The 14,897-nt window shown below is 44.8% G+C and overlaps 1 protein-coding gene across 2 annotated transcripts; it reads right to left on the bottom strand.

Moving 5' to 3' along the window:
• Nucleotides 1–35: 35 nt before the first annotated feature.
• LOC135349721 (uncharacterized) lies at nt 36–14,881 on the bottom strand. Of its 2 annotated transcripts, none has more exons than XM_064548323.1 (19): nt 14,444–14,881; nt 10,835–11,015; nt 8,450–8,555; nt 8,091–8,178; nt 7,460–7,505; nt 7,126–7,201; nt 6,952–7,054; nt 6,620–6,730; nt 6,213–6,320; nt 5,945–6,097; nt 5,743–5,819; nt 4,915–5,109; nt 4,744–4,819; nt 4,594–4,680; nt 4,309–4,375; nt 3,965–4,084; nt 3,558–3,812; nt 3,064–3,229; nt 36–2,926 (listed from the first exon to the last, which is right to left on the bottom strand). In XM_064548323.1, exons 1-19 carry the CDS (start codon nt 14,618–14,620, stop codon nt 184–186), a joined length of 4,935 nt encoding a protein of 1,644 aa, XP_064404393.1. In that variant the 5' UTR covers nt 14,621–14,881; the 3' UTR covers nt 36–183. The 2 variants fall into 2 exon arrangements, with proteins under 2 accessions (XP_064404393.1, XP_064404392.1); XM_064548322.1 differs by having other exon boundaries at nt 8,450–8,558.
• Nucleotides 14,882–14,897: the final 16 nt, after the last annotated feature.

Here is a 14,897-nt window from a genome sequence, read left to right on the forward strand (position 1 = left end):
GGGTGTTGCTATTTATTATACCATATACATGTATACACATTGACTGTAATAATGATGTGCAATTCAAAATATTGACAGTATAATATATACATCATTGTACTAGAAACAGCATGGTGGGATCAGAAAATGCTACAACACACAATTGCGAGCAAATACAAACAAATACACAAACAGTCAGTTGTCTCAATGGAATGTTCTCAGATTGATGCGTCTGATTCTCTCAGGCTTGGGGCTGTCGAATAACACGACTTTGTAAGTTCTTATTTGATCCTCTGCTCCACCGCGAACCCTCCTGGGTCCAGTTACAAGGTACTCTGGCATTGTAGCGCTGCGTCTCTTCATTTCTGGGGTCATGGAGGGTTTAGGAGGAGCCTTCTCAACTACAGCTATGCCTTCATGCTTCAGTGAGCGTGATCGTAGCTCTGCTCGCTTGAACTTGTCATGTGACAGTGACTCCCAGGCCTTCTTACGATCGGCAGTGGTAGGGGCGGAACTAGCCCAAGCTTTGTGCTTCTCAGCTCGTTCTTCCTCTTCGGCCGTTCTGGCGGCACTTTCGTCCTCCTCAATAATTTGGTGTATGATTCTCATTGCCTCCTTCTCAGAGGTGCTTTTGGAACGCTGCCTCATCGGAGGGATGAGGCCCATCCGTACTTTAGCTGTCTCATTGTTGGCCTCAATGGCAGGCCTGCTGAAGGTCTTCACAAGTTGTCCAATTTTCGAGCCATCACCAGATTTAGGCCTTAGTTTCTTAGGTTGTGTGTCAGTGGGTGGGGCTTGCTCTTGTTTACCATGTTCAGACGATAAAGACTCTTCTTTGGTAGTTACTGACGCAGTGGTGGTCGTTACATGTTGTGGTTCTTTGGCTTGCGGCATGTCCACTTGCATGGGGGCAGTGGAAGGGTCATCAATAGTGTGTGCTTTCATCAACAGTTTGCCATGATGGTGATACCCTATTCTGCCGTATCTCTTGGGCATACTAGCTCCTGGTGACGTTACTTCGAGGATCTTTCTATCAGGTCTATTTAACGTTCGGCTTGGGGAAGACTCGGTGTCTGAGCTATATCCACTGCTTGGGAACAATTTGCCTGGATCTTGATAAGGTGCTGTCTCTAGTACTGGTCCAACTTGCAGCACTTGCGGTACAGTGCCCATGGGTGGATACAAAATAGTGGAGGCCATCTGTTTTTCAGGACGTACAATTTCGGCCGTGTGTGGGCGTGGTAAACTGTGTAGGTGTTGATCACTCTCTGGTCGATCATCGAGGCTTGCTTGTGTGAGACTCATCAGGCTGCTATCTTTCTTCTGCTGTGAAGAAAGGAAAAATTGATAGGAGGGGCTCTTAATGAAGCTTCCCTCTGACACGATGCTTGCAGTGCTGTTAGCTCGTTTCCTCTCAACTGGTTTCGATTGTTCATCTGCAGTACTGGTATTAGGGACCTCTTGTTCAGAGATAGGTGTATAGTACGAGCTGAGGGAGGTGGAGGGAACTTTGTGGGAGGGTGGGGTGGAGTCTTGTGAGCCACTAATATCAAATCGTTTGCTGATAGCCACCTTCAAATATTCCTTGTCCAATTTACCACCGTACGAAGATGATTCTGACGGAGCGACTGTATCTGCTGTCCCTTGACTGCCACCAGAGGCTGGAGAGATGGCGCTTGGAGGTGGCTGTCTTTGATGATACATTACAGTGCTAGTACTGCTACCAGAGCGACTACTCGACACTGATTGTGGGTGAGGGGCGATTTGGAATCGTGGGGAGTGACTTTCGTACATCTTTTTGGCCCGATCCTCGAATATGGGACCACTGCCAACTCTCATTCTCTGATCATTGTCCCCGTCCCTGCTCTCATCTGACAGAGGGAGTCTGTTACCTAGCGCTGTGCCCATAGATCGGCTCTTCATTTTAGTGTCTGGCTCAAGAGGTAGTAATCGATCGTACCAAGAGGTAGAGCTGGCCATCGGTTTGACTGGTTTGTTTTCAGATCCTTTAGAGAATGAGTTTGAGTGTTGTGGCAAACGTCTCTTCTTCTGTGATGAGTGACGGTGTCCATCATGTCGGTGCTGATGGGCTAAGTGTCTGTCGGAATAGATATACGAGCCATGAGGTGCTCTAGACTGTAAGTGGGAGGAGTTATAGTCGGATGAGCTTTGGGATTCAGAATCTAGGATAGTCTGCACACCGGGAATGTATTCCTGCTTCTTTATCATGGGTAAGTCCTGTATAGCAAGTGATCGTCTTCTAGCTTCGAATTGTCTGCGATCATAGAATCTTCGTGAATTTGGACTCATATCACTAGGACCTTGAAGGGAGCTGGAGCGCTTGGGTTCACGGACTTTCTTCACTCGTTTGTTCATAGGTGCCCCCAGGGGTTGAGCGTGACTGGAGGATGTGTAACGGGACTTGCTGCCAGTTCGTTGAGGAGGGTTGTAGTCGTGCTGTGATATGGTAGATAGCTGTGAATCGCTAAATGTAAGTCCGTTTCTTTTGGATCGTAACAAACTGTTCTTATTATAGAGAGAGTCCTCACTCAGGGAAGAATCAACGCTACCAGATCTCTGGTGACTACTTTGACTTCCATCTCCAATTTTAGTTGGCACTAGCGATGATGAATTTGGTGAATCTTCGTACTCAAACTCCATTGCTTCCACACCAGGGCTGCCAGGCATAGCCACTTGCTTGTACAACTCTGGCAACTCAGCACCGAAGATCTTGGGGGAGTGCTCGACTATAAACTGGACGAGAGGGGGCACTTCATTCTTGATGACATCTAGTCCCGAGTCAGGCCATAAGATGGAGGGGGCGAAACAGATGGCCAGGTTGATAGTGTTCATGCAATTGACTTCCTCGTTGTTTGCAATGTGGTGGAGTAGAGCGAACAAGTAATGTAGGAATAGCTGGTGTTCCTCAGGTAGCTTACCGATCACTCTGCAAGGGGGAGGGGCAAGCTGTTAGGAGATTGTACTTTGACCTTACACAGTAATAATCACACTTTTAAATGCTAAATGCATGTACTAGTTAAAAACAATTGTTTAAATGACAAACTTCTATTTCATAGAACTTACTTTTTCAAATGGTGGACTCTTGTGGTAACATCTTTGACGTCATTGGTCGCCACAAACTCAGTATAGCGTGTGGACATGAGAACGCCCCCGGGCACACTGCGTAACAACTCCTTGAGCAATGCTCCAATCACGTGTATTGACACATTCGTCAGGTCCACGCGCTCACCTACACAGAGACGGAGGGAGGAGTTACATTAGCTGTTAACACTTTGTATTGCAGAAACAGAAGATTTAGGCCCAAAAGGCAATCAGCACGACATTCAATATAGCTATCGTAGAGCTACAAAACGCATCCATTGCTTCTTAAATAAAAATCAACTAGAGTTATGGGCAATCTTATCAAACATGCTAATTGTAGTAAAAGTGCTAGCAACATGTAGGCCCACCACCTACTCACCATTATCGAGGTGCCCCCACCACTGACCCACCACCACCCACCACCCACTCACCATTATCGAAGTGCCCCCACCACTGACCCACCACCACCCACTCACCATTATCGAGGGCTTCCTTGATGTCCTTGACCTTCCTGTAGTTGGCAGACTGACGGAAGATGCCCAGCGTTTGGGGGGCCTCCGTATAGAGCCGAATCAGCATTTCCTGGAGGATCTCGGGCATCTGGTTGTTGACGATGATGGTTTCAAGAGGAACTTTAAACATCTTCTTCTTTGGTGGTCCAGGTGTTCGCTTCCCCTTCTTGATGAGCTGACGTAGACTGAACTTTTGCTTCTTCAAGCCTTGCGAAGGGCCTGTGTGTATGTGTGTGGTGTGTGATGTGTGAGTGGGGGAGGGGTGTGTGTGTGTGTGTGTGTGGGTGTGGGGGGTTGTAAAGTCAAGAGAAATGGGTGGTCTGTACACTCTAACTCTTTAAGATTATCGTCTGATAGTAGTGTGTAGTTACCATTGGAGATGGCACTTTTCCTCTTGATAACAAATTGCAGCTGAATGGGTTTGGCATCGCCCATGTAGTCCATCTGTTGTCGATTGTGGCACATCTGGATGGCAAATGGATGCTCATGTCCTGAGGGGGGAGGGGAGGGGTTAATGTGAGGACCATCTTAGGATACTACTTTGTATGTCATTTAACTTAGAGACACAAAAATTCCAACTAGAATCCAAGCTAGCTATTAAAACAGGATTATTTCGGGAAAAATCACCCAGGGTATATACAGGTCATGCTTTTCCATCAAAAATGGAAGATTTGGGCGCGAAAGCAATCGTTGATCTCAGTGTGTAGTGACTTACCAATGAGTGGAAGAGCAGCATCATCCTTGGAGAATTTTACCCAGAGCTGACAGTTGCTACTGGCAACCTACAGAATACATACACACTGTGTCAATATTTGCATTCAAGCATCTCACAAGCAGCAAATATTTACATTTGGACACACTCGGGAAAATTTTATCTGCAGCACTTGTATACTAGCAGTGTAATAGTCAGCAATGTAGGGACAGTACTGAGTGGTCTCAATAGAGAGGTGGTCTCTTTAGGGAGGTCAATAGTGTGAGCATTGCAATAGCTCTGACTTACAGCAATGGCAAAGAGGTCCAGTGCCTTGAGGAGGACAGTGCCGGCAGTGTCTCCAGCTGCCACCTCCACCCACACAGGGATGGGGTTCTATAGGGAGTGGGATGGGGATGGTTTAACATGTGAACAGATATAACACTGGGGGTAACTTACAGACGACTTGGTGAGGTTGACAATCTGCACTGAGATGCTGTCTGGTTTAACAGTGTTCCTCTGAGAAGCTATGTTCCTGTAGGGGGAGAAAGCAACACATAAAATGATGGCCAATACATTATTTTATTGATACAGATAGGTACATGCACTTGAGTAGCAATGCCCACTTACTTTGAGAGCTGGTTGTACCACAGGATCTTCTCCTCGGGTGTGCTGAAGGCAGCCATACAATTGGTCATGGGCCAGCCAATCACAAAGGCTGTGTCCGCGGGGAGGGTGCTCTCCATCACCTCGGAAATACAGTCCGTAACCCACATGTCTGAGAGGCGAAGCTGCTCCTTACGTTTGTATGTCTTGTGTTGCGACCTGGAAACCATGAGTAAAGCACATGAAAGCACCTGTGTGTACATTCTTGAGCCTACATCAAAGGGACCCTCACACTGGAAGCCTTGGACATAACATGCATGTGTGTTGACACTGAGTAATTGGTAACAGGCCTCCTACTGGCAACTGTTGGCACTCATCGCACTACACCAGGAATAACTGATTAGCTGTCACCGAGATACAAATGCCATCAAAGGCTTTAGGGAGGGCGGGTAACTATCAATATTCATGGGAAGTCAATATTAAGAAAAGAGGGTCCTCTGTACACATGATCTGTACACACAGATTAGACGTGTAACTCAACACATGTTGCAATCTACTTGCCTAGTGAAGGAGCGATGTGAATAGTAAATTTGAGACCCCCAAAGTGATTACCATATATCTAGCTACACAACCTGAGGTCTTATTTGGGTGTAATGTGAGACCACAGTACAGGAAGGGAGATGTTTTCATAGGAGGATGTTTCACATTTCAAGCGTATAGGATATTCAATTAAGGCCAAAATTAAATCAGTTTTGTATACAACTAAAACCACATGCCATCTGGCACACAGTCAATGGGTCTACTGCCACAACAGGTTAATGAGGGATGGATGGGGGTGGAAGGTGCACTTACTTTTGTTTGCGTATCGGCTTGGCAATTATCAGCAGATCATCAAATAGGAAGAAGAATCTCTCGTGAGTATGCATGCCCTGTGTATGTGTGTGGGGGAGGGGAGGGCAGTGTAAAATATGCAAATAGCAATTTAAGCAATTTGCATAGACCTACTAGCTTACTTTAGCCCCCACACGCAATCATAACAGTATAAAGAACTCACTGAGATGATTCTGACTGGGCCCTCTGTGAGGTACAGGCGCACTGTAGAGGGACCATCCACACTCTCCAGTATCACCTCAGAGCCTCGGGACTTGGGGGTAGAATGGGACGTGAGCCGAGGGTAGTTAATGCTCTTTGATCTTCGTTCCAGTCCCTATGGCAACGAGCAGTTACATAGTGATGTGCAGGCTTAGAGTGCTTATAAAGCTGACAATTGATGCATGAAATTTTACATGGCTACTGAGAATAAAATATAATTATTTATTTACTTCTCTTTCCAGCAGTTTTAGATTGTCGTTTGGGAACCGAGATTGGACTTGTTGGAGGTTGCTCTTGTTCTGACTCCGTACGAGTTGTTGCTCTCTCTCTTGGACCACCTGAGAGGGGGTGGGGCAAGTGGGTGTGGCTTAGTGGGAGGGTAATACATGACACCATAATAACAACATGTATGTATGTATACAATCAAGTACGATACCCGGGATGGGGGATGTGCATAGAAGTTTCGAAAAGTGGTGGCCACCTTCAATTCTCAATCTCCATTCAACATACAAATTTAACTAGGCCTAGGAGATGGTTATTGAGTGGGCGGGCACATCCCTGCATCATAGACTTGGAGGGATACAATATCTATCACTCAAGTATGATTATAATCTAGAGAAGCTATCGTCATGATTACCGATATGACACAGGTGACGGCGTATCTGAGATCAGAATAGTCGGGATGCTCTTTGGGAGTAATCTTGAAGAGCTGCACTAGTAGTTTGTGATACTCGTAGATACGTTGCACCTATGAGGGGATTGAGTGAGTATTGATATTCCATTGCTGCAATCTGACATCACACTGAATGTTTATTATTGCCAACTTGAAAGGTTTACATCCTCTCCAACACCTAACTGTTGCCCCACAAACACAGTCAACAATCCTACGTATACGAACATGAACCCCCCCAGGCTATCTCTCTAGACTCAACCACCACAAGGGGAAGAAGGGGAGAGAGGGTGGCTTACTGGTAGGAGCATGAGGGACTCCAGTGTGTGCATGGCTGCTCCTCTCCTGAGCTCTAGGAAGCTGTTGAATGAATCATCCATCTGCCGCTTGTCCTTGAGTAGTCTATATGGGAGGGGGAGGGAGGGGGGTAGTCATTGCAACTGAGAATGCTCTATTATAGCTAGTGAACATACTTGCAGGCGACAGTGTAGCTGTTGCTGAACTCCTTGTACATGTCCCAAAACGAGCGATATTGTTTGAACAGGCCTCCTGTAGTGTGTGTGCGTGTGTGTGTGTGTGTGAGTGTGTGTGTGTGTGTGTGTGTGTGTGTGTGTGTGTGTGTGTGTGTGTGTGTGTGTGTGTGTGTGTGTGTGTGTGTGTGTGGTGGTCTCAGGGAAGCTATGCAGACAACATGGAGACACCAGATGTTGTCAGCAAGTCAAGTGTGGGTACGACTATATACAACACGTTACCACTATAATATAAACATGGGAAAGGTCTCATTTTAATCACTGAATTTTAACGCACCTATTTTGGTGGTGTTTGCACTCCACCGTTGAACTGCTATCTCCAACTGTCGGAGGAAACAAAGATCGACATGAAGAGTGAGCTCGTTAGCAGGGGTCACCTCAATACAAGTGTGTACTTTATGATAGTTGGCTTATGCCGATGTTTGATCACACACATACATCAAAAGAGATATATACAAGTAATAGCAACAACATCTATGTAACTATTGCGTTTAATAGACGAGGTATTAACGACCAATCGAATTGTTTGCCCACAGGGCCAGAACCACAAGGAGGACAGCTGCTCATAATTAGACACGTCCATTAGCTCTATTCACGAGTGGACAACTACAATGAATGAATGTGCTCTAACCATTGCCCCAGGCTCTCTGAACTAATGAGTGCATCTCAGGCTCTCTGGAGAGCATCATGTGTGCCATTATTCATGACCATGCATCACTACCCACACACAAACCCGGCCCAAAATAGACTTGTGATTTTAACTAATTATCTGAAAGGCCTATCTCTAACCTTTCAGAAAATCATAAAATTAATGTGATTGGACCAACGGAACTAAAGTTATGGCCATCTCACCAACACCCACCCACCCACCCACCCACCCACACCCACACACACACACACACACACACCTCTGAGAAGAAGTTCATGAGGAGGTCACAGAGGCGACTCAAGGACCGGAACATTGTGTTCATCTCAGACTGTGGTAGGCCCCATTTCCTACAGGGGAGAGAGAGAGAGAGAGAGATTAGGTTCCCATGTCAGGTACATGTGATTACACATTCCAGTACATGAGTAACATGAGAGTACATTGTTGTGGTGATGTACAATAGAGAGATGGTTGACTACACAATACCAGTGGTCAGTCATTCACAGGGACACAGTCAATGGAAGCTGGCTACCTGGTAATGACTTATACATTAAAGAGGGCAATCAAAATGACCTCCACCTACACACACCCACACACACACACACATACACACACACTCACTTAAGTGGCTCCATATAGACGTCGAAAATGTTTCTCAGGTTTTCAAGATATGTGTCTTCTGTTTTGAGCAGCTCTCGTGCGATGGACAGCCTATCATCGCCGATATCTTCTGTAGTGGGGGGAGGGGGTCAAGCAAAGTTAGCACAAGAATATCTAGTTGCAGTAAACAGTTTAGTACTGATTCCAGCTTGTTAGTCGTAACTAGAATACCACGAGCTAATGACATAGTTGAAGCTCCACAAACAAAGGCTACCAACACAGGCTGCACAGTTATGAGGCTATGGCCAAGCAAACAAATGACATACAAGTGAGAAACTTTAGAAACTGTTAAACAATCATATCAACAACAAATACACTAAGAAATTCCCTACAGCTCTGAAATAAGAGTGAGCTAATAACTCAAAAATAGCACTATAATTATGAGCAAGCAGCTTCCTCATGGGTGAATAACTAGAGGTGAATTCTCCAGTGTGCTTTATCACTTGTATACATTCAGCACTTGAACTGTACACAACTAAGTACTACTTGTAGTTCATATTTCAAAGGTAAATACAGTAAGCAGTGTTCACAAAAGGCCACGTCCCGTACATGCTGGGTGGCATGCAAGGTCCCTGCCGTGTGTGCACTGAGCCATAGCGCTCTGGCTGACACACATCACAAGGTAACAGAATGAAGCGATTAACTTGAGGAATGATGATTGTGTTAGGGGGATAGCAGTCCATTGAGATCAATGTGTGGGGAGGGCACAACACAGCCAGCATGGCTAGGGCACTTATTTAGCTCTAGCTCTCTAGTGGTTGCAAATATAGCCCTCACCTAGGTAACCATGGGATGGACACACACACACACACACACACACACACACACACACACACACACACACACACACACACACACACACACACACACACACACACACACACACACACACACACACACACACACACACACACACACACACACACACACACACACACACACACACACACACACACACACACACACACAACGTGTAGTAATGGTTCTACATGTAGAGACACAGAATAGCTTTAGAAATACCTCCACACTGTAGATATAGTGATAGCTACATGTATACTGTTATAGATAATGGCAACCACTCTCGTGTTGTCTTGTCCAGCACTAGTAACTAGACACAACACACACACACATAAATTATTCTTCAGCATACTCTCTAACTAGAAAACACATTCTTCAGCTGTCAATTGCCACAAATGCAATCAGAGGCACTGGCTACTAGGCCAACATTATTTGACCATTTATGTCCAGTTCAGAGAACTTGTGTTTGGGATTTCTGGCATGCCATTCGCTTGCTGCTGAGACTACCATAGGATAGGCGTAGTCATTAACTCACTATGGTATGCAGAGACAATCAACATAACATATTGATAATGCAATACAGTCTATGTAGTTAGTCTGCAGCCTAGGCAAAGCAACGGGATTAGAGTCATCAACATGCAGTGGGATGAATTCCTCTTAATTATGACCAACGGCACTCCCAAATGCAACCCATGCTTGTCACGTACTAGCAAAACTGTGCCATTAATTACGACTAATCAGCTAACAGCACAACAGGACACCACCGCGCATACTATCAATTAACTGATAACAATGCTATTAAATTAGGAATAGTAAACTTTTAATTTTGTGCCCACTAGTGGAACAGCAGGTAGTTACACGGTGGTCGGTTGGAACACATATCGACTAGATCAATTTATCTAATTACGAGACAGTAAGACGATATTTGACTGAACAGATTTTGCTAAATGGTGGTAACTAACTGTCGCCATTGCACTACGGAATGCCCTAAACTGATTTGTAGCCCTCTTGTACAAGTGTAAGTGATGGCTTAACCCCCACTCACTAGGACCACACAAAAATGACTCGATAGTTTTAAAGAAGGCCAACCAATCAACCAGGCTATAATTATAGCCGGGGGAGTGCATAAATGGACGTACATGTGCTGTTGCTTGGTGGAATGCGACAAATCATGCGTGGAGAATTTACAATGAAAATCTATCATGCCTGCTAATTTTTCGCGCTATCAACAAGACACATCACTTGCTACGTGAGAAACTACACACATTCTACACTGCTCCAACATGCACTAGACAATGAGGCATACCGTAGTGGGCCTGAGTGACACCACAGTGGACCCAGAGGAGGTAACGACACAAGTACCTCGATTAGGCCTGGTCACGTGCAAAATTCAACAGTAAAGTTATTGTTGCATGTGACTGACCAATTGTATATAGCCTAATCGAGGTACTCGTGTCAGACCTCCTCTGCAGTGGACCTAAGTGACAGCACAGAGGACCTAAGTGACCACTCTCAAAACAATGGCTCCTTTAATTACTTCCCTCTTACCTGGACTGGATGACCTCATTGGCTCTATAGAGATCTCCTGGTCTTGTAGCACGCTGGCATCTTTCTCAGGGTTGAGTAGAGCTCTGGAGGGGAACTGGTACACTTGGTATGATGTACTGCTGAACTCTGGGATCCCTGTCTCAATCACCTGCTGAACCGTCTGTCCGGGGGTGCACTGGAGCTGTGTGTGTGTGGGTGGGGAGTGTGAGATGTGTGGGTGTGTGTGGAGTGTGTGGAGTGTACAGTGTACAAAGGACGATAATTCTATACAGGTCAAAGTGGTTGCTACTAAAAGTGTCCCTCTTTGAGACGCTTCCACTGTGATGGTTTCCGGTTAAGGTCACACAGATACACACGACCTCACATATCCATATACGTGAGGACATGACTATACATCTGGCATGATATAATCACATTAGGACCCCAATAGAACGCTTGTAGTGATCAATGAGGTGTCTCCATGCACAGTCACAACTTGTGTGTCTATTACACGGCTCACTAACATACACACAACCCACACAAGATACTGGGAGGAACACTAAACACATCACACACAGAGAGAGAACAGCTCTAGATACTGGGAGGAACACTAAACACATCACACACAGAGAATAGCTCTAGATACTGGGAGGAACACATCACACAGAGAGAGAACAGCTCTAGATACTGGGAGGAACACTAAACACATCACACACAGAGAGAGAACAGCTCTAGATACTGGGAGGAACACTAAACACATCACACACAGAGAGAGAACAGCTCTAGATACTAGGAGGAACACATCACACAGAGAGAGAACAGCTCTAGATACTGGGAGGAACACTAAACACATCACACACAGAGAGAGAACAGCTCTAGATACTGGGAGGAACACTAAACACATCACACACAGAGAGAGAACAGCTCTAGATACTGGGAGGAACACTAAACACATCACACAGAGAGAGAATAGCTCTAGATACTGGGAGGAACACATCACACAGAGAGAACAGCTCTAGATACTGGGAGGAACACTAAACACATCACACACAGAGAGAGAACAGCTCTAGATACTGGGAGGAACACTAAACACATCACACACAGAGAGAACAGCTCTAGATACTGGGAGGAACACATCACACAGAGAGAGAACAGCTCTAGATACTGGGAGGAACACATCACACAGAGAGAGAACAGCTCTAGATACTGGGAGGAACACATCACACAGAGAGAGAATAGCTCTATATACTGGGAGGAACACTAAAGCATATATAGACATAATAATAGAATTCCACAGAGCATAGTTTATGAACTACAAACTGAAGAGCTGCTAAGTGCTAGAATTTAACGAGTGATACTCATTATTTTATGCGAGCGGCGTATACTTTTGTATGGCAAAATTACTTCGAGGCCTGAACAATCAGATTATCAAGGAAATAACTTAATCACGACCTTAAAAATTAGCTAAAGTGCTAAATTTTATGCATGCATATCATTATTTTTAGCACTATGATATCTGTGTCTCATCAGATGACCTTCCAGCCTTTAAAATTAAACAACACAGAGTCAGGTAACCGAGTCAGCACAGATGGCTGTGGGTGGGAGGCTATGGACTTTGGGGAATATGAATATCGTTAGTGGAGTTAACAAAACACACAACCTAACTCCAAGAGAATGTCGTAATGAGCATATAAAGCACTCATCCCTACAGAGGTACTCTTCTTTAATTACAGGGCACACCAAACATGGCCCGATGCTGTGACCACTACCATAGCAGGACTACAGGGCACACCAAACATGGCCCGATACTGTGACCACTACCATAGCAGGACTATCATAGCAGGCGAGTAGCTGGGGGAGTGGATGGTCACAGTGTTTGGATGGTCACGGTGTTTGCATGCCTTAACTGGATGCACTCAGGCACACTCACAAACAATGAGGCGAGACAAACAATTGAATAATGCCTGTTGAATAAAAACTGAATCTAGAGTAAGCTAGCTAGCTACACACACAGTGTATTATCACACTGTTGTACCAGCTTAGAAAGCGATATACTCACAGGATAAAAAAAACTGGTGAACCAATTCCCTCTTACACTTCCTAGAGAGAAGGACTTCAGGAAAACACTAAGTGCTTTATTTACTACTAGTAGAGAGCCTGAGGCCACTCAAACAACACAGAGCTAGGGACACAATAGGAGGCCACCTGCACTCTGGTCAACACTACCACATTCTAAACAGGCCTTGGGAATATCTCACAAACAGGAATCTAATAGACCGCACTTATAGCTGACTATTGTACATACTACACCTGGCTAATGGGCAGGCTATTTGAGAAGGGTAACGTTTCTTGCAGAATCTGACAAGTTTTGGTGGGCCCCTAAAGCACACGAAATTGAATGAGTTGTGTTTAGTTGGCAAACCAATAAACAAACACAATAATAAGAATTTCTGATTCAATATAGCTAACTCCCCAGACACACACACACACACACACAGCTGTTGCCAGCCACACACTACATAAGGTTTTGCAATGCTCTTGGCATACAGTGGACACCATTACCAGTGGACAACCATTACCATTGAAGGTTGTCCAGAGGCAGGTAGCCAGGAGAACATGTGTGGGAGAATGCAGAGAATAGTTGAGCAGAACAGTTGCTGCCTGGCCAACTAATAAGCTGGCCTCCAGAAGAATGCAGTTGGAAAGTAAGTGCTCTTGCTCTACATGTGCCAAACACACAATCAATACACCTCATCCACACCCTATAGCTATCAATACACACCAGCTTTAAACTAGCACTCTTGTTAATTATAACAACTTCAAATGACTAGCTAGGTTAATTTAATACATGATCAAAGCGTGGTTGTTTTATTGAGTGTCAAACAAACAAGCCGTAATTGTCTAGTGGCAGCCATTCATTGGGGTACCCCACTCGAAGCCTTGATATGAATACTCTCACAAACAACACACTTGTACAAAGACACACACTGGTGTGTTATTACCCGTCATACCAATAACTCATTTCACTACATAAAGAATTACATAATCATTAATTAACCCAATTGACAAAACATTGATAACCAGAGAAATGAGGTCTCAATTGCAAGAAACCATAGCTGTGCATTTCTGTTTCGTACAATAAACAGTACAAATGCTCACATGCCCACACACACAGACACGCTAGTTTGATATTCGAGTTGTTTGTCCCATCTCAGCTTGATGAAATGACTACCCTCCTCCCACATATACTCGGCTCTTTGATCTCATAGTGAACAAGACTAGGATGACAAAATTCTTTCCATTATACTACAAGGGAGGTATACTAAAATGACGGTGCACCAAACACCTACCCAAGAGAGGCCACTCACACCAACACACCAACCACAGTTGTTAATTATCATAATCCTCGTGTAAATTACTTTCATGTGGGATGAATATCTAGTGTAAGAAACAGCCCTCTATTCAATATCTATGTACACATACACACATACACGTTTTGAATGTGTCTTATAGGTTCATGGTAGCGTTAGTGGTCTTTAGTGCATGTGTGGTTTCAATATAAACTGCATGCAAGACTTCTCTGCAGCTAGGAGTACCAGAGCTATTCGCATATATCAATGCAATGCTCACCTTTAAACGCTTTCCACCATCATAGGGTAAGTAGGCTGTAATGGTGAAGGTAGCAGGGTTGTAATAGGCTGGCCCTGACTTCCTTGAACGACTGGAGCTCTTCTTACCGGAGCCATCCACCGTCTTTGAGGCTCCACTGCCCATACTGTAACCTCGCACTACTGATACAGGCTCCATGGGGAGTTCTTCTATTATGAATCGACTGTTCTCTTGACAATACTTCTTAATGACAAGCTATCAAAACTTCCTTAGATCTCAATCATCTTAGGATGGTCCAACTCTCTACACAGTGATTAGGGCGCTTGCTTGGTGTAGTACTATACTGTAGAGATACAATAGCTCTAGCTAGCTTTTGAGACAGCTAGCTATCTCAACACAGTTTTTGTCGCAACTTGAGTTAATTAATTATGTAGATTGTGGACCAGATAAGGGACATTCTCTGCATTGTTGCGGT

Source organism: Halichondria panicea, chromosome 16 (assembly GCF_963675165.1).
Source record: "Halichondria panicea chromosome 16, odHalPani1.1, whole genome shotgun sequence".
In the NCBI taxonomy this organism is placed as follows: Eukaryota; Metazoa; Porifera; class Demospongiae; order Suberitida; family Halichondriidae; genus Halichondria; species Halichondria panicea.

Coding starts and splice junctions, on each gene's coding strand:
- LOC135349721 (XM_064548322.1), bottom strand. CDS start 14,620: ATGGAGCCTGTATCAGTAGTGCGAGGTTACAGTATGGGCAGTGGAGCC. Junction 6,731..6,951: donor AGTCCCTCATGCTCCTACCA/GTAAGCCACCCT, acceptor ATCCCCTCATAG/GTGCAACGTATCTACGAGTA. Junction 4,376..4,593: donor TGGACCTCTTTGCCATTGCT/GTAAGTCAGAGC, acceptor TGTATTCTGTAG/GTTGCCAGTAGCAACTGTCA.